General features: G+C 30.5%; 1 protein-coding gene across 2 annotated transcripts; it reads right to left on the bottom strand.

Annotated features, from left to right (window-relative positions):
* Positions 1–85: 85 nt before the first annotated feature.
* Positions 86–23,124, bottom strand: LOC148611944 (uncharacterized). 2 transcript variants are annotated; one of them, XM_088592962.1, is made up of 6 exons: positions 22,931–23,124; positions 6,750–6,832; positions 5,914–6,219; positions 4,884–5,192; positions 3,496–3,753; positions 86–2,035 (listed from the first exon to the last, which is right to left on the bottom strand). In XM_088592962.1, the coding sequence occupies exons 2-6, from the start codon at positions 6,796–6,798 to the stop codon at positions 1,692–1,694; spliced, it is 1,266 nt and encodes a 421-aa protein (XP_088449088.1). In that variant the 5' UTR covers positions 6,799–6,832; positions 22,931–23,124; the 3' UTR covers positions 86–1,691. The 2 variants fall into 2 exon arrangements, with proteins under 2 accessions (XP_088449088.1, XP_088449089.1); XM_088592963.1 differs by lacking the exon at positions 22,931–23,124 and adding an exon at positions 22,488–22,577.
* Positions 23,125–23,206: the final 82 nt, after the last annotated feature.

The raw sequence follows: 23,206 nt of genomic DNA, 5'->3' as shown, positions 1-23,206 counted from the left end.
GAGGCTTTAAAGACCCTTAATGAATCGCTCACCTTGTTTCGATAAGCAACTTTCTATTTTTTGTAAAAAAAACACCCATATTTTCTTGAATTACAATTCCTAACCCTAATACCTAAGGAACAATCATATTAATTATTATTGAGTTCAGTAGTCTCTAAGGAGAAAATCATTTGAGTAATAGCATTAAAATAGCCAAAAAAAAAAAAAAAAAAAAAAAAAAAAAAATACATGGCTTAACCGATTTTCACGAAAATTTGACCAATGATAGATCTCATCATGCTGATCACTTTACCTATGTCCAAGGTAGCTTAACCTAACGATAGATATATGCAAAAATACTTGTGTCTGACATGGTATTTTTTTTATTTTATATTTTATTTTATATTTTTTTATGTTTTTCAACGGACCACAATCGGCGGATCACTTCTATGCAAAACACCCTAAGAAACATTTATACCAAGTTTGGTTCAAATTGGCATGGTGGTTTCAAAGGAGAAGATATTTGAAAGAAATAACATGGAAAATAGCGACAAATATCGAAAAGGGCAATAACATCAACTTGATTTCACAGATTTACACACAAATTTGACTTTAGATAGATCTCATCACGCTGTACATTTTCATTCATGTCAGACATTGGCTGAACCTAACTGTTTTGGAGATATTTACAAAAAATCTGCCGGACCCATATGCTTTATTTTTAGTAACGACGGTCATGTTTTTCGACGGATCAAAAATTTTCACATCACTTTTATGCCTTCGCCCAGGTGAGCTAAAATGACATTCACTCAGGCGGATCCAGGAAGGAACCTTCCTCTTTAAGGATAATTTCGCGGAACAAAATTTGGAAAAAAGCGAATATGTAATAGCCTGGAACACTCCCATTTCTTTACTTTTTTTTCAAATCTATGTATCCACCACTGACATAGAATATTGCTAGTATATTGATAGTACTACAAGTTTATTAATGCTTTATCACAGGTTAATATTATGAAAGGTATCGAAGTATAAAAAGGTAGTAATTGGTGTTGTGTCAATATGAGAAAAAACGTGAACTAAAAGATTCATAAAAAAATTCATAAAATAATATTCATACAATATTGTAACTTTATAAATGAACACTTGAATAAGTAATGATTAAGACAGATGGTTAGCATTTGCTAACAATGTGCCTACAGTAAGTAGTCACTAGTCATTGTAAGATAAGGGTGAAAATTGTGAAGCTGATGTTAATGGTTCTATTTACATATAAACATAATGAATGGAGGCCATAAGGTATCCACAATCATATATAATTTCCTCTGGTTTTAATGGTAAAGACACAGTCTACATAAAAATCTATTAAACAGCCACCAAATTCACTTTTATTTCTTTTTTTTCAGAAATGGTCACAGATTACATACCAGTGTTAGTTTTTCATATAGTTGTTGACATTTTAAGATAAAAAAAATTGTGCATGAAGTATTTCTTGATTTGGTTGATATGGGTGAAAGTGCTCAAATACTAATCATCTGTATTAAAGGAAAGGAATTTAATTATGTATAATAAGGCAAATGGTATTTTTGGTGCTAAAACACCGTTTGTCCAGAAGATTTTTCTGCACTTCTACCATTGACAATGATTTTTTAACGATCTTACTAATGGGGAGAGAGGAACCCTTTTGCTATAACTTAACATTTAATTTTTCAAAACTACTTCACTTTGTGTTTATTTGATAATGTACCCATTTGTCTAATTTTGTAAATATACTGTTTGAATGAAATTACATCGGAAATAACAACCAGAGAAATAACAAGTACCAAAAATATTATTCCAATAGAACCAATACTTTTAGAAGATGGTCTGTGGTCTTTTGCACTTGTAAGTTTTCTGATGGTCGATGAAAGTCGTGTCTTGTCAACTTTAAGTTCCTTCTCAAGTTTATCCAAAACAGGTCTCAGAATTATTCTCAGTTCTTCAATAGTATAGTTTGTCAAATTTTGACTTGCCCAATATTCTAGCCTATGTTTAAACTCACAATCACAAGGACATGTACCTGAAAGATAAATAAAACTTCAAATACTTGACTAACGGTATATACTGTATTGAAGTTGACAATGTTTGAAGATAATAATTTTGTTTTCAAAACATTCATTACACAAAATAGGTACCCCCTCAGCGTGATGGACGGATTGAGTCGAGCGGCTGCTAGACCTACTGGTTACTCAAAAAATGATGTAAGTAATCTACTTAACTCAAGGAAATATTTTTGTCTCCCTCTGATTAAATTACAATCACCAGATGAAGCTTTTCAGGTAGTTAACTGGACAATAGGCAAGGAGACTTTCACATATTCAGCATACAAAATCACTCCTTGTGTATTTCTGATTTTTAAATTGCCTAAAAAATGATAAGAATTTCAAACAAACTCCTTTTTCATTGTTCAGTTAACTAGCCAAGAGATTTTATCAAGTAATAGTTAACCAAAATCTGTTCCCTAACGTTTAATCGTCTTCACTGTACTTCTAAAGTACAGGTTGCGTAATGTCGTTCCCCTTAATGCTATACATTGTGTATACCTAAAATCAAAAATAAAAATATATTCTAATAAGTCGGTGAAAACCACCACAATGATGCTGACTTTCTAAGGCATTTCAAAATGAAAGGTGGGTTAATGGTCTTAACACCCTATTTTTGTTTATTTGGTTATTTTAGTATACTTAGCTAAGTGACAGGTAGACTTATTTAAGTGGCAAGTTGATACATTTGGCTAATTTAATATATTTAATTAAGCGGCAGGAAGGTGGTGATATATGCCACCATAGTTAATAGCCAGAAAATTATTAATAAAATCTATGTAAATACAAAAATACCAAATTAAATAAATTCCAAATGTTGATATGGTGTGCACGTGATTTAAGGAGTAATCTGTCACCAGCAGCATTAAAATCAAATATTTAGGAAGATCTTAATCCATAAATTATTTGTATACAAGGAGTACTGAGAACCCAAATTATCGTCATAGGAAGCCAAATCGATCACCAAGAGGTTCTACAATGTGCAATACAAGGAATGAAGTCTCAGCTTTGTAGGTATTTTAAAATTTGTAATACTGCTATTTTTAATAATATTATAATGAAATTTGATATAATTCGGAATCAAGCAAGTCAGATTACTTGGTTGGTGAATACACTCGGCGATCTTAGGTCCACCATAAGTGACATCGACCCAGTGGTTATTAAATATAAAAACGCAGTCATGTGAATTACAAATTATGATATGCTGTACACGTTTTTAAGTAGTAACTTTTTAGCAGCGTTATGTTCAAATATGTAGGAATATGTAATCCCATAAGCAGCTTGAATATAATTCCAGATACTCGCTTTACTTTAATTGTTTAGTATTGTATGAATTGTCACAAATTTTGTGTCCAGTGTTTCTTACTGTCTACGGATTTCTCACCCTTTTGACCTAGTTTTTCGACAAGGACAACAAGATATCAACGATAATTCTTACCATTGTTAACTGTTGGCGACTGGGTATTTCCGTTTGATTGGTCTTTTGCTACGTCTGTTGACGCATCTGTTGTTTGTTTAAATGATTTTGTCGTTAAATGCTTTGTTCCTTGAGAAGTAGTTAACAAATCTGCGATGTCGTTTTGACTTCGTTTGGTTGTTTCATAAGCAGTAGATATAATGTCTGTAGATTTTTGGGTATTTTGACTTGTCTCATCATAATCTATAGTGGTCGTCTTTATTTCCTGTTGAGAAGAAACTAACGGAAAACGATATTAATATTTCATTTCCAAACATCAAAATATCCACGTTTTGCTTACGTGAATCTGATTTGCAATATAATCTTAAATAGGAGATGCACAATGGGAACTTGTACATAAGATTATGTGAAAGTTTCACTAAATTTAATTCTACAGTGGTGTAGGAAGAGTAACTGATTAAAAGATGAGTACCCTTCTATATAACGGAAGGGAAGAAAGACTTACACTATTAAGCATGTTCTGTAAACAAGTTTAATTAGGTCGTGTGTAAGATTCAATTCTGTTTTTTTTCTATTATCTATTAAACATATTTCACCGAATGAAGATATTTGTTGACAGTCGGTCAATGTGATTTAAATATTCATTCAAATCTTTTTTTTTTATCAAATCAAAACCGGAATTACAGTAATTGTAAAGATTATCTCATCTTCTTTACCATTTTATAGCAGCTTTCTGATGAACTTGGCATCACCCATTCAAACTTTGAAATTGTAATTGTTTATCTGCATAGGTAATTGATGAATATCGATCAGAGAAGTCCTACCACATTTTTTTCTTTAGATTATTCGTAGTAGTTTATCATTGGATACTTAATAAGAAAGACGCAAACACTAAAATAAGTTGAAAACATTGACAGAATAGTAGTTTAACAGGTGACGATTTCATAAATGAAGGTTAGATAAGTTTGTTGAAACCAATGACGATTCCAAGTTATAGGGGCAGATCAGAAGATGAACTTAGGACGATTCCATTTTATGGGGGAAGATTAAAAATTGGACCGAAAAAGAGTCGATGTCATAGATGTAGATTAGAACTTGAACCAATTACGATTCCATTTATAGGGGCAGGTTAGTAGTTGAACCATTTACGATTCAATGTTATAGGATAGAATAGTAGTTAAACAAATTTCGATTCCTTGGAAAAGGTGAAGATTAGAAGTTGAATCAGACGATTTCAATTTAATGGGGAAAATAATAGTTGAACCAATGAAGATTCCAAGTTATAGATGAGCTTGTTGAATAAAGTCGATTCCATATTTTAGATGATTTTTAAATTAGTAATTGAGACAATGTCATAAGTTATACACACAAGAAAAGACTACACCTGTTATGCTACCGATTTTGAATACCTGCAGCTAACTGCAATGTGATAGTTGTACTGCTCCCAAAACCAATCCTATTTTTTACCATACAAACATAGTCTGCTATATCTCCCGTTTGAATATTTCTAATAATTAGCGATGGTTTGGTTATTGTACTACCGCTGTATCTAACATCTGAATTTCCGTCAATTATTGTGTCCGTACCAGAGACTGTTTTTTTCCATTGAACAATTGACACGCTAGAATCTTTTGGTAGGTAATCGCAAGTTAGATTTACTGTTTGACCTAGTGTAACTAATTCTGTTGACATGGTTGTATCTACCTGTGTAGCGATATCTGAAAACATGATAATAATGCTTAAAGTATTCTCAAACACACAGAAGAACACACACACACACACACACACACACACACACACACACTAAAATGAAAGTAATGAAATATCATCTTAACCAACATCTATAATGTTTAATAGTTAAAGATTAGTTAGTAATGACTTCTTATGATTTTCATGAAAGCTGTTTTTTTCGATTCGTGTATCATCTTTATTTCTAATCAGTATACCGTCATTGTCTTTATACCGCAATTTACATCTCTTTTTAAAATCAAATATAATTTTATACGATGTGATTATATTACATTTCTTTCCCACTAGTGTCACTAAGATAAACTGATAGTTCATACAAAAGTAGGAAAGTAGGCGGAACTAAAATATTGTATACTGTTCTTGACCGTTTATCATAAAAATACACTATCAATGTATTTTGGTTATGATTAACGATTGCAGTATAAAATACCCTCTCTCGAGCTGATATGGTAAGCATTGTATACATTCCTCACTCCCGAGTTGATATGGTAATTATTGTGTGCCGGAATAATAATAAACATATTGTAAATTTTTTGTTCAAAGGAGCAATCTCGCATTGGCCGCATTTGAATAACAGTTTTTTTTCAGTTTAGTTGATGTTTTGTTTCCTGAATACTGTTACAACTGTGGTATCCCTAAATTGTCTTTTTTGTCTCTTAATTCACCGATTTCTACAAAAAATATACAAACCCGATAACGAAAATGTTATAAGAGAACTATCTACAGTTTCCAAATCATCTGTAGCACGGTAGACATAATAACCGACGTCAGACTTCTCTACAGGAAAAATAATTAATTCCCGTGATGCGGTTGCGTCCTGTGAAATATATTTCGAACCATCTATAGTAACAATTCGATTTTTTCCTGTCAAATCTGTCATGTACCAATCACCATTCACATTTCCTGTAAACGCTTCTAGGATAACTTTGAAGGTGACAAAAGTTCCTAAGCCTTCTTGCAGTTGTGAATTGTATGACCTAACAACAAGACATCCACCTTAAAACAAAGACGGAATTGTAAGATATATTTAAGTAGATTTATTGAAATATAACTGACATCCATTCAACGATTTACATAAAGAATATTATCAAAAGTGTGTAAGAAACAACAAAAGAAAAGGTTATTTTTCACTAACTTCACATAAAATACCAGATTTAAACTTATCATTGCAAACTACCAATTATTGCTTTTAACATTTAATATAGATTACCATGTCAGTGAATGCAAAACAACATAATGACGAAATCGCGTTACAATGTCTTATTTATATCATATATTGGATTGACTAAAGGTATTTTATTTAGGTGAAATTAACAATTTCCAAATAATTAAAAAGGCAGGTCATTGTTCATTATTCTGTGCGTTAATTTTAGTTTTTCGTGCTGTTTTCGTTTGTTGTCCTTCCAGGCTTGCTTTTTATCTACGCATTCCCTTCGTATATCCCTTTGATGAAGCCAATATCCTATGCAATACAGTCTATATGAAAGTCAGAAGACATGTACTGAAAATGGTAAAAAATGACATACCTATATTTGTTAGAAGTAGCAAACCATACAGTTGTAGAAGGTTTTCCATTTCTTTGATTTGTCTTAATTCAAATTTTCTTCACCTACAAGAGAAAAAATAAAAAATATATATAATAAGGTAATACAAACTGTATCTACCAGTAAGACGTGATCGTCAATAATGTTAAAAAGTAATCAAGGGAACCAAGATTTATTTTACAATAGATTGGTAAATAAAAATATTACAAAACTATATTTATATATACTTTCTAATATTAAAAAATAATTTTCTGATATTACAAAATATTGATTTTTGTCCACTTTGGCTTTCCATACTGATACCTCGAACCAGCCTATCACGTGGTTTTCATATTGATTCTTGCAATTTTGAGCAAGATGGTATGAATGACAGCAAACTTGTCCACTTATAAGGTGAAAAATCAAAAATCATTTTTCGAATTCATGCTTACGACCCGTCTGTGTTAAATTAAATGATGTTGATTGTAATTTTAAAAAATGAGCTTCGATTTATCATCTTTTTGAAACCTTTATTAGTCTTAATTATTCTTCGAGGAAACAAACGAAACGGGACGATCTATCCATGCGTTTATTGTTTTTGCTTTTGACTTGAATAAAAGATTATGCTTCTCTTCATACATTGTATAAGAAAGTAATACAACATATCAGCTTATATATTTTCTTGACACTTTCACAGTAATCTTTCTAGATTAATAGAACTTAAAAAATATATTTTTTATTCAATTTAACGATTGATATGGGCAAAAACAGAGGGGGTGCAGGTGTTTTCCAACTCCTTTTTATTGAACAATTTGTCATTTTTATGTGTAAAATTGACAAAAACTGACAAATAATGTCCTTGCAACCCCTTTTTCTCAGGCCCTCGACTGACACCCCTTTTTAAAGTGTCTTGATCTGATCTGGCCTTAATACAAAGATGTATCAATGACATCAAAACCTACTTTAGAAGAAGGTGAAACCAAGAAACAGAGAAAATGTACATAATAGCATAATAAATACAAACTTAACTACTCTTTCTGCAAGTTTTAATAAGTCAGGTTTTTTTAAACTGTTTTGGCAGCAGTTACTATGGAACTCTAAACTTTCGAAAAATTTCTTTTAAAGGAAAAGTCGCTGTACAATTTAAAGGAGAACATTTCTTCAGTAATTTTATTTCGTGTGAACTCATTTATCTATGAGAACACAATTACTTTATTGTATATTCATTCATTCATATGTTTATTTCTTCAATCCATTAGAAATATAAATAATATGATAAGTGCAATAAATATCAAACACTAAAGCCTGATGATAGTAAAACGAAGAAATTATAGATATTTAGATATAGTGTCAAAACAAGAAAATAAAGAAAAAGGTTAGATGACTTATATGGGAACAGCACCATGAAAACAGATTTATTCAACGGGTCATAGTTTTCCTTTCCTCGTTTGTCTACCCCGGACTTGACTTTTTATGAGCAACTCGGCGGGTGTTTCTAGAAAAGCAGAGGACGCTTACCCTACCGGTGCACCTGGTCCATGCTCCTAGTTTTTAGTGGAGTCCGAGTTGCTCATTTACTTTTGTTGCTTTGTATGTATGGTTTTGGTTACTTTATGTTTTTCGTTGTGTATGTCTGTTTTCCATGTCTGGTCTTTGTCCCTGGATTACATTCTTTTGATTACCGCTATAACCTTGGTTCCCTTGATTGCTCTTTCAGTCTAACGTAAACTTCTATCATTATGGACATAGTCACTGAATATAATTAAATGGAATATGTTTCTAGTTACGTAATGCTCATTTGTAATAATAAAATTGTATATTGAATAGAAGTAAACAAAAATATCTGTAAAGAAGTTGTCATAAAATTACAACCCCCCCCCCCCCCCCAAAAAAAAAACCAAAAAAAAAAAAAAAAAAACCAAAATCAAAAAACAACCAAACAAAGAAATAAAGCTAATAAAGATCGATCGAACGTTTTACAAATTTACTCATGGACATATACGTTTAAAACATAGTTATTGAATAGGTTGAAAATAAATCGAAACAATTGATTTTAAGTATGATGAAGCTTAAACTAAACCAAAACATTAAAGGAACAATAGTTATATTTCCCTGATTAGGTTGCCAATTGTGTACTCTATTCAGATGAACGGAACTTTTAAAGGACAGGTTGATATAATAACACAGAGTGTAATAATGTTTTTTTTTGTTCTCAGATTAAAAATATTAAAGTTTAAAAAAAATTCCTAGAAAAGACTGCACAAAACAACTGAGTGCGGAACAAAAAAAAAGAGTAAAACTTCCGTTACCTTCAACTTATTGATGGTTGTTAGAAATAAGATGGTCAAACCCTATTCCAGTGGTGACTTTTCGTGAGTTATTTGAGTTCTGGTTTCAACAAGACATTCCCGAAAACCTAACTTAAAAGATTAGTTTTATCGGCTATGGGAAAATAAATAGTACCGTTTCCCCTATATCCTATTCCGATTTAGCTGAATACAAAACTCATAAAATACAATTAGATCATCTGAATCATTTTCCCTTTTCATGCCTATGACCCGTTTGGGTTATATTAAATGATATAAATGTAATTCAAAAGGAAAAGAATTTGAAAGTGAAATAATGATTGATTTTAATAACAGTAAAATTTAAGTATTTTATGTAGCAGTGACTAATTAATATCAAACGAGTCAAAACTATGTAGATCTAATCCAATGTAATAATTATTTATAGTCTTGCTGAATAAAATCATGTTTGTCTCAAAATATCACTTTTTTAGAAACTCGTGGACAGAAATTCAGTTAAGTTCATAAGAACAAAATTATCATTCAAACGTGAGATAAACCTTAAGAGTACTAAAGACCAATATGAATTTGTTATTCAAATTCTAAGGATGTCAGATTTGAATATTTTGTTTTGCTGAAATTCTATAATAAAACACAACAATAGAATCTCACAGTCATTGAAAGGGTTTTTAAAGAATATGTATTCTAATATACTCAATCAATCTATATTTGATATGTTAACTAGATGCCATATCCGATGAGCTCCATCTCTCCTCAGTTAAAATTACATATAAAACAACCCAACCCATGCTTGTTAACCGTTTATGATATCAAATTCATTTCTAACATCAACAAGTTACGTGTTAGGGTTCACCATAAGATGCAACCTTTAGAAATGGAAGTCAAGGGGACTAGTATTCGAACGGCAATGAATATAATATAAAGACAAGTAATGGCATAATAATGAATTATCATGCTATCACCGATAAATTACATATCTAAATGACTGAAATGAATGATCAAATGAAACTAATAAATAACTTTGTCTTCAGTACATTATCATGTCAAAATTCATATTTCATGGGTAAAACAAATGATGATTTCAACATCTTTTGCATTTGTAAAACAAAAGCGCTTCCTCGTGTGCATAAACATAACTATGAAGCTCTGTAAGTTTGGAGGTTTTTGTTTAACTACCGAATAATTGTCAACCTGCCAATACCAATTGAAATGAAAAGTGTTTGAATTAGGCACAGATTGGTGAGCCAGATCTTCTGGACAGCTTTGTGTTACTACTTATATACAATAAGACTAGCAAATGCATGCATAGATAAATGCAAATTTTTCTCTTTCAATTTTTCTGTTTTGAGTTTATCATCTTCGTTAATACTTAATGTTCTGAGTTTGGAGCATACATATTGGCATGTATGTAAGTGTTTATTTAATACGAAATATTTCTTTTCGACTCTGCAATTTTTATGGCTGTTATTTTTCTACATCTTTATGAAGTAGGCTAGATATGCAACCTGTAATTGTCAAATAAAACAAATATTCTATAGAGAAGATATAAAGATTTTTCTTGGAAATTAATATTTGTTTATTGTGTTAGGATTTATCACACAAAAAAGAAATTAACAGTATATTAGTTATATGTACAATCAAAACTTTAATGAATATCCATTTAAAATTTGAATGTTTTTAATACTCATAAGATATTTTTATTGATGTTATGATTTAATGGTTTAATCGAAGTTCTAAGACACTATCACGGTGTGAAACAATATAATGCATAAGTAACGAATAAATCTGACCTTTGTATCACAAAACTTGAAAAAATACCTATGCCGAGAGTACAGTTTGATTGTCATGTGAATTTAATCAAAGTTTTAAATTGATGACGCCACTAAATTGTTTCAGACTTAAGTATGGTTCTGTCTGAAATTTAGAAAGGGGTGATTCATCAAATCAATGAACAATTTCAAATACATTTGTTACATCATAAAACAAACTCTTCTTTCATTGATTTTCTTGAATCTATCAAAATAAAAAATAAATTTTGACTGGTTATACTGTGAAAATTCAGGCGGGAAATTTTCCCGTACTTTTCTTTGAAGAACGTAACCTAAACTTTACGTGTTAATATATCCAGTTACCAACTAACATTAGCACTTTCACTGTCGTATACAGTTCCTATGAGGCTTATGGAAAGATGTCCAATCAAAACATTTTTAGGATTAAAATATCAATGTATCTCTAATCATAATCTTTTGTCTGATTTAAAATCAGAGCTATTCTTACGCAATTTAAGCAGTTTTGTGGCATTGGGACCAGGTTCTTATTTATAATATGTGTGTATGTTTTTATGTGTGACTTCATCTTCCTTTGTTGTCTTTTGAAATTATCTTGTAATAATTTTAATTTCAGAAGTTACATGCTTTCTGATTGTATAAAAATTTGTCTATCATCTCATAGAACAAGTTTTGTATATGCCTGATTTACTCGTTGAATTTTGATACTAAAATTATATTATAAGGAATGACTGTTATATTTCTCGGTCTACTCGAAATAACCCTAATGCCCGCTGTGCACATTTGAAAATAACCTGCTACGCAGATTATTTAATAAGCACCATGTGATCGAGTTTATTTCTTCAAAGACCGAAAAAAATATAACATTTATTCCTTAATAATTGTCCCGTCTTTACTTATTTCCGTAGTTCAAATGCATAATAATATGATAGTTAGAAGGTATAAATACAATTTAACCTGGATATATCAAAATGAAGGTAAATTCATCGACATTTCCGATTAAAGTAAAATTCATTTATGCATCCAATATTATTAAGAATTAAAACTTGCCTGCTCAAATCCAGCCAATGTCAATTTGGGGCTACTGCTTGAAATATATATTTTTTGCATTGAAAGACGGTGCCCATATATTAATGGGTTGGCATGTAAACCAACTGATTGATTGAAAACATCTAATTTGCAAATAATTAGATAATGCGATAAAAATTCTAAATTGTGAATGCCATAATTACTATCACTTGTGGTGAGAAAGCATAGCTCATACTGCTTTCTGTGAAGCCATGAATTCTACTAAAGCACTTATGGAAACGATATATTTGATCAAGTATTCATGATTTATGATAACGAATTTAACCTGGTTATAGAACCTCTTTTACGTAACCGTCTGGAAAGATCAAACGGAATATAAACATTAGTGCCAACAATAATTTTGGACAAAAACAATGCATGACATTATTAAATTCAGGTCCGGTTTGTTTAAATGCCAAACATACAAGAAGGAAAAACACATTAAAGTTTAAAACAAAAACAGAAACAACTAACTTCTGGAGACAAAAGAGACTGGTAAATGAACTACTGCTTTATTGAACACATTATTACATATACAGATTGATATAGATATTTTCATTTTTCATCGTTGCAAATAAATGTAAGAAACCAAGCATACATACAGATACTTTAATAAAACAAACCGAACTCAATTAACACATTGGAAGTATGGAGCAGCTGCCGAAATTAATCACAAAGACCTTTAAACTCAACGGTATTTCGTAATTTTGTTAGTCATACATTTTTTTAGGTTTATGCAAAACCTCAATAAAACCTTTCTTACTAGCTTTTCCTTTTAGGTACTAAATTTGCACTGAGTCACGTTCACTAAGCAAAATAGACTGTAAAATGCTTCATTGGATTCACTATTACACGTACAATATGTTTCATAAACAATACTATTCATAATAATAAAGTCAATAGGTAGGGAAAGTTATATACCTTATATTCATAATTGTCTAATAAAGCACAAAATGGTTATACAAATATTATGAAATATTCACAAGCCAACAACCACTATAATTATGAAAAGTATACACGATTTGAAAACGTAGAACGAACCACTTTTAACCAAAACATAGCAGCATGAACATTCTATAAAACCTTTTTCGATACACTTAAGGTAGAGCCATGTTGTACCACCTAATTTTTTGCTACAATTCAATTGTTTTTTTTACATTTGTACATAATATTACATTACATATTAAGTACATCTTCTGACAATTTCAACATGCAGATTTTGAACAAAATTGCTATTTTTAGAAATTTACATCACCGGCCAAACAAAACCATATCTAGTATTTACAGATCATTTTTACAGAATATTTAGGTAAACAACTGAATATTTAGGTAAACAACTGAATATTTAGTCAAATTCACTTAGAAAAGATTTTTTTTAAAATTTGATTTTTGTTATCCTATTCATGTTTTAGAAGAATAACTGGACATCTATTTTACCATTGATAAGAAAAAGAAGTAAATTTTCAGCTGTCTGCCTATATAAAACTATATCTTTATTTTGCAAAAACCTATAATTCAATTTTTGTTCAAAAATGATATTATATGGATCATTCATGTACAAAACCATGTATAAAGTTTTAGAAAAGTTCACCATCCGTGTTATTTTCAATGTTTAAAAGATCTTGAGGTGAAATATAGGAAAAAATTCTTTATTCGTAAAATCAATGGCTTAAATCATGTAAGTATTCAATATAAATGTTACCTAATACATGTACCAAAATATGATGACTTATAAAAAATAAAGAGCATTGCTGTGCATAGAATGATGCAAACTTACTTATATAATGGACACAGTTATATGCTGGACAAGAGTTATATGCTGAACTGAACACAGCTACATAATAAAAAGAAAGCTTGACATCTCGTAAGGAGTTATAAAACTGGCTATAACTTTTTTAAACTCTGAAAGGTTGAGTAGTTATAAGACTGGTTGTAAACTAGTTATTGGTTAGGTGTACTGCCTCATTCTTGACAGCTAGTTTATATTACATATTTCAATTTGAACATTTTATCTAAAGGAATCTTTTTATACAATAGATGCCATCATTTCAAACAGTTTCCCATCTATTGAAATATATATTCCTTAATGTTGGCTTTTGAAATATTTAATGAATCATACTTCAATTTCCTAGTTTACAAAATGCAAAGTTACTGGAGGTTGACACCTTTGTTCTAGCAGAAGCTGTAGTCATGCTTAGATTATTTCACTTTTACATCAGTGTCACTTTACAGCTTTAATATCAGAAGTCATACAAATGTGTGAAAACTTTTCTATTTTGATTACCTCTCTTATCCCCGGTCTATTTAAAGATATGTATGACTTTATATAGAGAGGCCGGGAATACACAATGTTTGATGAGCTTTCGTTAAGTATGGTATTACTATAGGATTGGACAGCTATTTTCGGTCGTTCATGCATGTATTCACGGATCTTGGGGTTCCCAAACTCAATATCCCTTGGTTACATTATTTTTATTCTCGCTCGAATCTAGGTTCCCATAATTACTCTATCAAAACATCAAGTTCTAGTCAGATTTAAAAAAAATCTGTCAGGTAAAAAAAAGGCATATCTCGTCAAAATGGTATAACCATAGCAGTTGGATCATGATAGTCTACCATGGTCTAAGTTTGTGCAGTATTGGAATTAAAAATACTTTTCTAAATGAATAATATGTAATACTATTATATAGTACCATTATATTCACAATAGAAAGCAACCAAAAGTGAATATGATTTAAATTCCAACACAATCTTTAAATTCGTAGACAACATCGATGACAAAAGGGCAAATTGATCAGAAATAGCTTCGTTGTATAACTAAAGGATTATTGTATGGATAAATCACTTTCAAGCATGCGTTAAATACAATGCTACGCAAGACAATATCAACCAATATTCATAAACGTACACCTTAATATGTCGCTTTATAAAGGAATAAGTTATATTACAATTACCTTCACATGGTTGGAAATCCAGAACAAAAAGGTTGAGTTTACTTAGATATCGAACCATGAAAAGCTACATACTTTCAGCATTAAAGATTAAAGACTGACATACAAATACAAGAAACAAGTCCGTTTAATGAAGTGAAAAACTAGATGAGATAAAAGCCAAGCTAGATGTTGTATTTTTATGAATTATTGCAATTATTGGATATGCTGTATAAATAAACCAATAACAAAGTAGCTAAAGAAGAACAGTAGTATGTTTATGACGATCGTTCTTTTAGGTAAAAAGTAATCTAAAATAAAAACGTCGAACATTTTACAAAGATTGTGAGATAACAAGGTATTGAAATCAATCAACGATTTATTGCTATTATTATTTTACTTTTATGATATCATAAACTTTGTAAACTTGAAACACAAGAGGAATATTGTATTCAACACTTACAATAAAGCTATGATTAAATATTTGATTAAAGGAGAAAGTAAGGCTAATAGAGATAGAAACAAAGTAATAGACACAAACATGGATAAAAACTGGAACTAAGTGTTTACTTTAGGATAAAAGTGTTTGAAAAAAAAACAACCTTGCAGTTATAAAAAGAAATAGTAGCAAAAAACAAAAACAAAAACAAAACAAAATCAAATAATTATGAATCAATTACCCCCTTTCCACAAAAAAGAAACAAAAACAAATTCAAAAACAAAACAAAACAGAAGACCGAAAAAAAAAAAAAAAAAACACCAATTGTTGTGCTCCCCGTTTGTGTTGAACTATACCGGAAATAATAAACCGTAATGGACATCGGACATCCAGCGCGCTATAAACCCCAATTTAACCTACCATTTCTATAGGAAAATGCAGTGGTTTCCAATTTCCGGTTTTTACCTTGATATAAACATTTGTCATACGGACTTTAATTTTGACTTCTCATTTTTACTATTGCCTATAGTTATTCAGTTCTGTAATTTTGTTATTACATGAAAGTAAAACTAGGTATTAACTCATCTCGAATAGTTCATACCCTAAAACATTCATTAATGTGTCTTTTTACATATCTCGTATAATTACGATTATTAAATTTGATTTTGAAGAATTGTTCTATATTCTATTTTATTACTTTTAATGTATTGGCCATTAAGAGCTTATTTGAATGCGGCGTGTACATACACTTGTCCAAGAAATTTTGGTGATCTCTGAATATATTTAATATTTTGGATTTAAGTTATGCACTTATGCATTTGTTGCGAATCACCATATTTGTTCCTTTTTGATTTTGCAATGAAAAGGGAACGCGTTCAACAACAGTTTTGAGACAGATGCATAGATATAAAAAGTCGCTCTTAGCATAAGGATGTGTACTTGACGTTTTCGTGTTTTAATCTATAAAAGTATCATTTAACTCAAGTTGTTCCCAGCCACCCTCCCCCCTAAAAAAATATATTGTTTCAAACGCCATACTCTGATTTTCAAAGTGACCTAAATCTATATGTATGTAAAATATAGAATCATACACATCTTATTCTTGAATTGACAAGATGCCACAGAAGTCCTAAATTGCTCACTTACTGACATCGAATTCAATACTTAGCATTATCAATAAGTGATGCTAGCGATGTAAAAATATTCCATCAAATTAAAAGTTTTCCATATCTGCGATCATAATGATAATTTCATCAATTAAATGTGTTTTTTGTATATACTATGATTTCAAAAACATTTGATAATATCAGCAAAAACATCATTTTCGGCTTTCCAGGGCAGAAACTCTAACTAGGATTCGTCCGACAACCTAAACCCTAAAAAAAATTGCGATAAGCAGCTTTATCTCATACTTATGTTGATAGATTTAATATTGTTCAGGGATCAATAATATGATGCAAATTTTGTTGATGACACCCATAAAGCTGTCAAGTAGTATCAGTAAAGAAGATATTAAAAGAAAAGTTCACAGACGGTGATGGAGTCGACAATGGAGGTAAACTGATGACAATCACATTCCTCTTTGGGCTGTCGTCTATTTCTACATAATCAATTTTTAGATTTTCGTCAAAAATGGTTTGTAGAAGTAGTTTCAGAAATGAAATAAAGATATTGGAATGTATAAATCCAAAGGAATACTTTTTTCTGTCGTTACTTGTTATATCATAGAACTTTGGAATTAGTTGCTGTTGCACTTTTATAATCAACTAAACCCCATTTAAGACCAACATAGAACGATCAAACATTAGTATAATTTCCTGCCCAATCCTCTAGTTAAAAGACCTTTTGATATTTGTCTCCATAATATCCAATTTCTTTTTATTGCAAGTTATCATTAGAAAATCGTATGATCAATCATTGAAAATTACCAGGTTTTGAATAGTGTGTTGTTGATATGGAAATTGAATGCTTCATTATTTTGAAAGGCTTTAACAAAGTAAACACAGTCATCATAATCAATTACGTGAAAAAGACCATCATACTTATAAAACGGATATTCAACTGAGAAAAAAACTCATTCATGCTATAAAAATAATTACACTAAATTGATTCTTGTTTAAGATATCTATTTAATGTTTTCATTAAAGGCGTAAAATAAGTCCACGTGTTATCCATATGTCTGTACCGAAGCAATTGTGTGTTTGGTTAAATACAGACTACGCTTGCTTACTGGACCATAAATGGCTCTAAACGATTGAATCTCAATTCCATTGTTCAATCTTTTATTTGCTCTGTTAATCAGGTGTATATTGTCTAAATTGGAATAGTAAATTTGAAGTTTGAATTCCTTGTACAGTGAAATTTGTCTTAACTAAATCCGTATTTAAACCACTTTTTAGGTCCCTTTATACCAATTGTAATGTAGTTTGAACCTTGGTTAACTAATACCTTGAATGAGCCTATAATGGTGTTTCCATCTGGAACTTGAGAATACAATGGCAAACAATACAGAATCATCAGCAGTAGGATTAACAAAAACGATGTACAAAGACAATTGTGGCAATCCGAATGAAATAGATCACACATAAAAACTGAAGATAACAAAAAGACGTCACACACACACATACACACAAATACAAGAACGGAAGCAAGAGCAATATTTAATCTTGAACTTGATATATCTTAGCAAAAAACTACGTGATAAAAATTATCAAAATTTTGCTGAAAGTTCTATTCAAGATTTCAAAGGAAAAAGCATGTAACTATGTGTATTTCATACACATTAACACGGTTACACGACGCTTCCAAATAAAACATATAATGAGTTGTGTCCGAAATAGTAATATTTATTATAGCCGTATTTGCATATGCTGTTCTTGTCCTCGAATATAGAACTTATTTTCATATCATTTAATTCTGTATATTCTTAAAGTAAAATGCTTAGTCATTATCATATTGAAGTGTGCTTTGATTAAAAAAAATATCAATATAAAACATTCACTTCCAATAAAGGATAAAATATTAGTCTCTCTAGAAATATGGGTATTATAAATCATAATAAAAACATTCAACTATCTTCGTAATTTTTACGCATTCACACAATAGCAGTGGGATTTATAGCTTCTTGTGTCAAAAAAGAGCTACATCATTGCAGTTAGTTAGTGTCAAGTTCGGCAGGCAATCAAACCGGTTAGGCGTTGAATTTTATTGAAGATATCTTGTTTCGCTTCTGACATTGAAATAACATATCAGTAAATCAAATTGTGATAAAGTAATAAAGGGAACAAAGATGATAGCGGAAATCAAAAGAAGCCAATCTAGGGACAAAGACCAAACATGGAAAACAGACATACACAACAAAGAACACAAAATAACCAAAACAGTACATACAAAACAACAAAAGAAAATGAGTAACGCGTTTGTCTACCCCGGACTTGACTTTTTATGAGCAACTCGGCTGGTGTTTCTAGAAAAGCAGAGGACGCTTACCCTTTCGGTGCACCTGGTCCATGCTCCCAGTTTTTAGTGGAGTCCGAGTTGCACATTTGCTTTTGTTACTTTGTGTGTATGATTTTAGTTACTGTATGTTCTTTGTTGTGTATATGTGTTTTCCATGTCTGGTCTTTTTCCCTGGATTACATTCTTTCGATTACCGCTATAACATTGGTTCCCTTGATTACTCTCTACTAAAAACTGGGATCATGATTTCACCTGGTTCATGCTACTAAGACAGGGGGAAATTCATTATTTGGAAGTTAAAATAATGACGTATGTCATAAAGATTTCAAACGTCCTGTATTATCTTTGTGCAAATGAAAGTCTAGTTATGATGCAGGTGCATCAGTTGTCTCTTTAATCTCAAGTTAATTTGGGCAGATTAGATGAAGGTAATCCTTGAAGCTAGCATTTTTTCAGAGATCATGCATCATCTATATTACGGAAATTGAAATCGCTCTTCTCTTTTTTTCTGTAGTAACCCTTGTTTAAAGCTGGCTAAATAGAAATGGAGGAATAGAACGGCTAAGAATGGTGCACAATTTGTTCCTACAGGTATTTGTAATAATTGCCCCATAATTCGTCAAAAATTAACCGATTAGTTCACCGTGTCATAGTTTTCCTTTCCATTTGTCGTCCACTCTTGACGGGACTTTTTATGAGCAACTTAGCGGGTGCTTTCCTACTTGTCCATCTGGTCAATGCTCCCAGTGTTTAGTGTACTATAGTCCAGGATGCCCAAATAAACACAAGAATGAAGGTCAAGTTCCTTGAAGGGTCCAAAAATGAAATTAATTAAATGTTTATTTGAATTGCATATATAATTTTCATTAAAAGATCTCTCAAACATTTATGTTTCGTATGATATTGGTGCCATTCCAATTTCGGTATTTATAACTACTGTGGTTTCTCTCGCTAAAAAATGATTAAAATGCGTTACCAGACACCTATTCAACTTATACATTGTGTTTTATTTCAGATAAAGTTAAAAATATTAAATTCAATATTTGCAAAAAAAATAATAATAATGATAAAATAATAACAAATAAATAAATAAATAAATAAATAAATAAATAAATAAATAATAATAATAATAATAATAATAACCCGGCAATATTGCTTTTTGTAAATATTCTGAAACATACCCAAAGTTTTAATAGGCTAATAATAACTAACTTCATTTTTACACTAATGTCTCAAGACATTGCAAAGTCAGAACGAAAGAATCGCGATAAAAGAAAACTTACATCAAATGTAATACTAAACTATATGTAAACTAAGGTTTTTTTATGTTGTGTCTATAGAAAGAACTTTGGAAAGTAAAGCAGATTTTTTGCTGATTAGAATTTTAGCGTATGCATGTCATAACGTTTAGATACAGTCCTTAAAATTTTAAATCTTTCAAACGCAATTTTAACTTCAAAATATACGGTACAACGAAAATCATAACCCTGGTGTGACGTTAAAATACAGATCCATATTTTCATCAGAAATTTAAACATTTCAGTTCTTTTTCTCTTATTACCATTAAAAGATCGTTTTTTTTTATTTGGCGGAAGACCGACCAGGGAGGCTACAAATTAAACGGTACTTTCGGAGAACTTAAAAAAACAGTTATTGTGTTGGAATAAGCGTCAACAAGGAACTGAAATTATAGTACTTAGGAATTGTAAAAAGATTTAAACCAAATCTTTCTTTTCTCACACATCACATAATAAATATACGAAAATTATTAAATACAGCATATTAACTTGATTATTCTACAAAAGGCAACCTGTTCTCAATTAATATGGGCCAGACTTTCAAGGAAACGCACAACGAAGACAGATTATCCATAGATATTATACGAAGCACGTGAATAGCATATTAAAAAAAGCTTAAAATGTATCATACGAGTACATGCATTTGCATGATTTCTAAGGTATATATGATTTTTATGATATGTATACGTACAGTGTACTCGCAATGATGGTTGAAGTTTTGAAAATGAGCCTAATAAATTATTACTTTTGCGAAGTAAAAGATCTTACATACGGTGTTTTCCCCGAGGAAGAACTCATCGAACATGTCAGAGGTTTCCTACTACAAATTCTACTTATAATGTGTAGACGAAAATGTCTCACAGATATATCTAAATTTATTATTAAATTATAAAGTATACCACTTTGCAATCCGCAGAAATGATATAGGCCTGAAGCCTTGTATATGTTCAGGCTTAAAATTTTTGTTCCAGTTTTTTTCTTTTTGAAATACGTCACAGTGAACATGATTTTAGGTAAAGTTTTCACTATGTTATGCTTTACTAAAACAATCATAGGTATTACGCCGTTCGCTTTCGGAGGGAACCTCCAGATATGTCATAAAATCATATATCTGAATTAATTAAAATACTATGATATATTAATTTTACCGCATGCAATAAAGCAATCACAAGGCACATTTTCATTTCACCTATATCGTTAAATAAACTTACAAAGTCGGAAACAGTTATCAAATTGTGTCCTTTCCTTATTTTGTTAAGTTATTGACCATTAATACCACCAGGGCTTCGGTTTATGATATAGCTCAAACATTTATAACAGAGTCAAGGGAACCAAGGTTATAGCGGCAATCAAAAGAACGTAATCCAGGGACAAAGACCAGACATGGAAAACAGACATACACAACAAAGAACATAAAGTAACTAAAATCATACATACAAAGTAACAAGAAAATACCCCATCCTTATAGTGATTACTGTTGAGGAAAAGGTCTTGATCAATTTTATTCCATAAAAAGTCATACATTGCAAACATTTCAATACTCATTGCTTTTTAAAGGACATACACGAAAACTAAAATTATAGTATTTTATTGTAAACGTACATATTTGTATTAAATCTTGATTGAACTTCTCTCTTTTTATGTTTAGCTCGACAAATTAATTGGGACATTTGTCTGGATTTTTAACACGTATTTGCCCTATTCTATAAAGTGTTTGTGTTTGGTTGTTCCTCAGTATTTTCGTCATTCAAGTTCTTTATAGTGCGTTACATCATGATGTGGTCGTCCTTTTATTTTAGCGTAAAAAAATATGTCTGGGAAACATTTGACGTTTTCAATGACATGTGCGCTCAGTTTGGCAAACGTCGTTATTGCGGTCACATTTGGCAATGTCACGAACGTAACGTTTTCCTGGTTTAAATGTTTGTTTTTATTGGCAGCAAACTAATTATTTATTGCATATCTTGACTGCAAACCTGCCAAAAGCGTGTAGAGTCCTTCTTTCTTGTAAAAATGTATATTATATCAATTCGTTCAACAAATTATTCTAAAGAAACGCTCAATACAGTATTATAGAACATTTAAGCTTTGTAAAATAAAAGATATTTTCTTTTCAAATTAAAGAATAAACAAAAATCAACTTCGCTGATGATCAATTACACAAAAAACAAAACAAAACAAAAACAAACAAACAAACAAACAAAAACAAACAAACAAACAAATGAACAAACAAAGAAAAAACAATATTAAAAAAAACATTAATCAAAAACACTTCCGAGTTATTTCAATGTCAATTTCATTAACTTTGAGTTAACTTTGAGGTAAATAGAAGACGGGTTTGAAGAAGATATTTAAGAAAAAATTAGAAGAAAACATACATTATTATAAATAACAAATCATGAAAATATGGTAATATAAAACAAATAAAAATGAAAATAAAAATTGTAAGCTTACCTTAGAAGAAAGTTCTTCTATTTTTCTAAAAATCTATTTTCCAATCAACTCAAGTGTAGATTTCAACTTTAGAAACTCGGTGGTTGCTTCATTAAAGCAGATACCTATCTTTCTTTTACATGCACTATATATTATTGATCGACAACATTTCGAAAAGAAAAAAAATGAAGAAGCAGATCATGGAATCAATGGAAGACATTAACCTTCAAATGTACTTTATAAAACACGTGCTGAATGGTAGTTAATGACCTAAAGCGATAGCTATGGGAATAGCAGCTATCACTATAGACATTTTCTGAAAGGGGGACTAAAACTTATTACTTGCAATCATTTTAGTGCGAATATCTAACCTTTATTTGTGCAATTATAACTTGTCAAAATTTAGACTTCCCTAATGCTTCTACAACATTAATGTATTTCAGTAAATCGAGTCAGGTACAAACCTTGAAAGAACAACTAAAAATCGCAACTGTATTACACATCGTTATCGTTCCCTCCGAAAGCAATAATTCCTATTTTATTGATTTCACAGTGAATAGATAAACACACATATATAATATATATCTAAAAATAAAAAAAAAATAACACTTCATGTACTTTGTTGATAAATGTGATTAGTCTCTTCTAAATACGGACCTCAAAGGAATTGGTTTTGCTACAGCATGTTATAAAATCTTTACGAATGAACATCATTTTACGTCATCGTTAAAACATCAATT

The sequence above is a fragment of the Perna viridis genome, chromosome 7 (genome assembly GCF_037379345.1).
Source record: "Perna viridis isolate PV_CMFRI_1.1 ecotype Kerala chromosome 7, ASM3737934v1, whole genome shotgun sequence".
Classification (NCBI taxonomy): domain Eukaryota; kingdom Metazoa; phylum Mollusca; class Bivalvia; order Mytilida; family Mytilidae; genus Perna; species Perna viridis.
The sequence above is the reverse complement of the archived record's forward strand: the minus strand, read 5'-3'. Positions and strand labels throughout refer to the sequence as shown.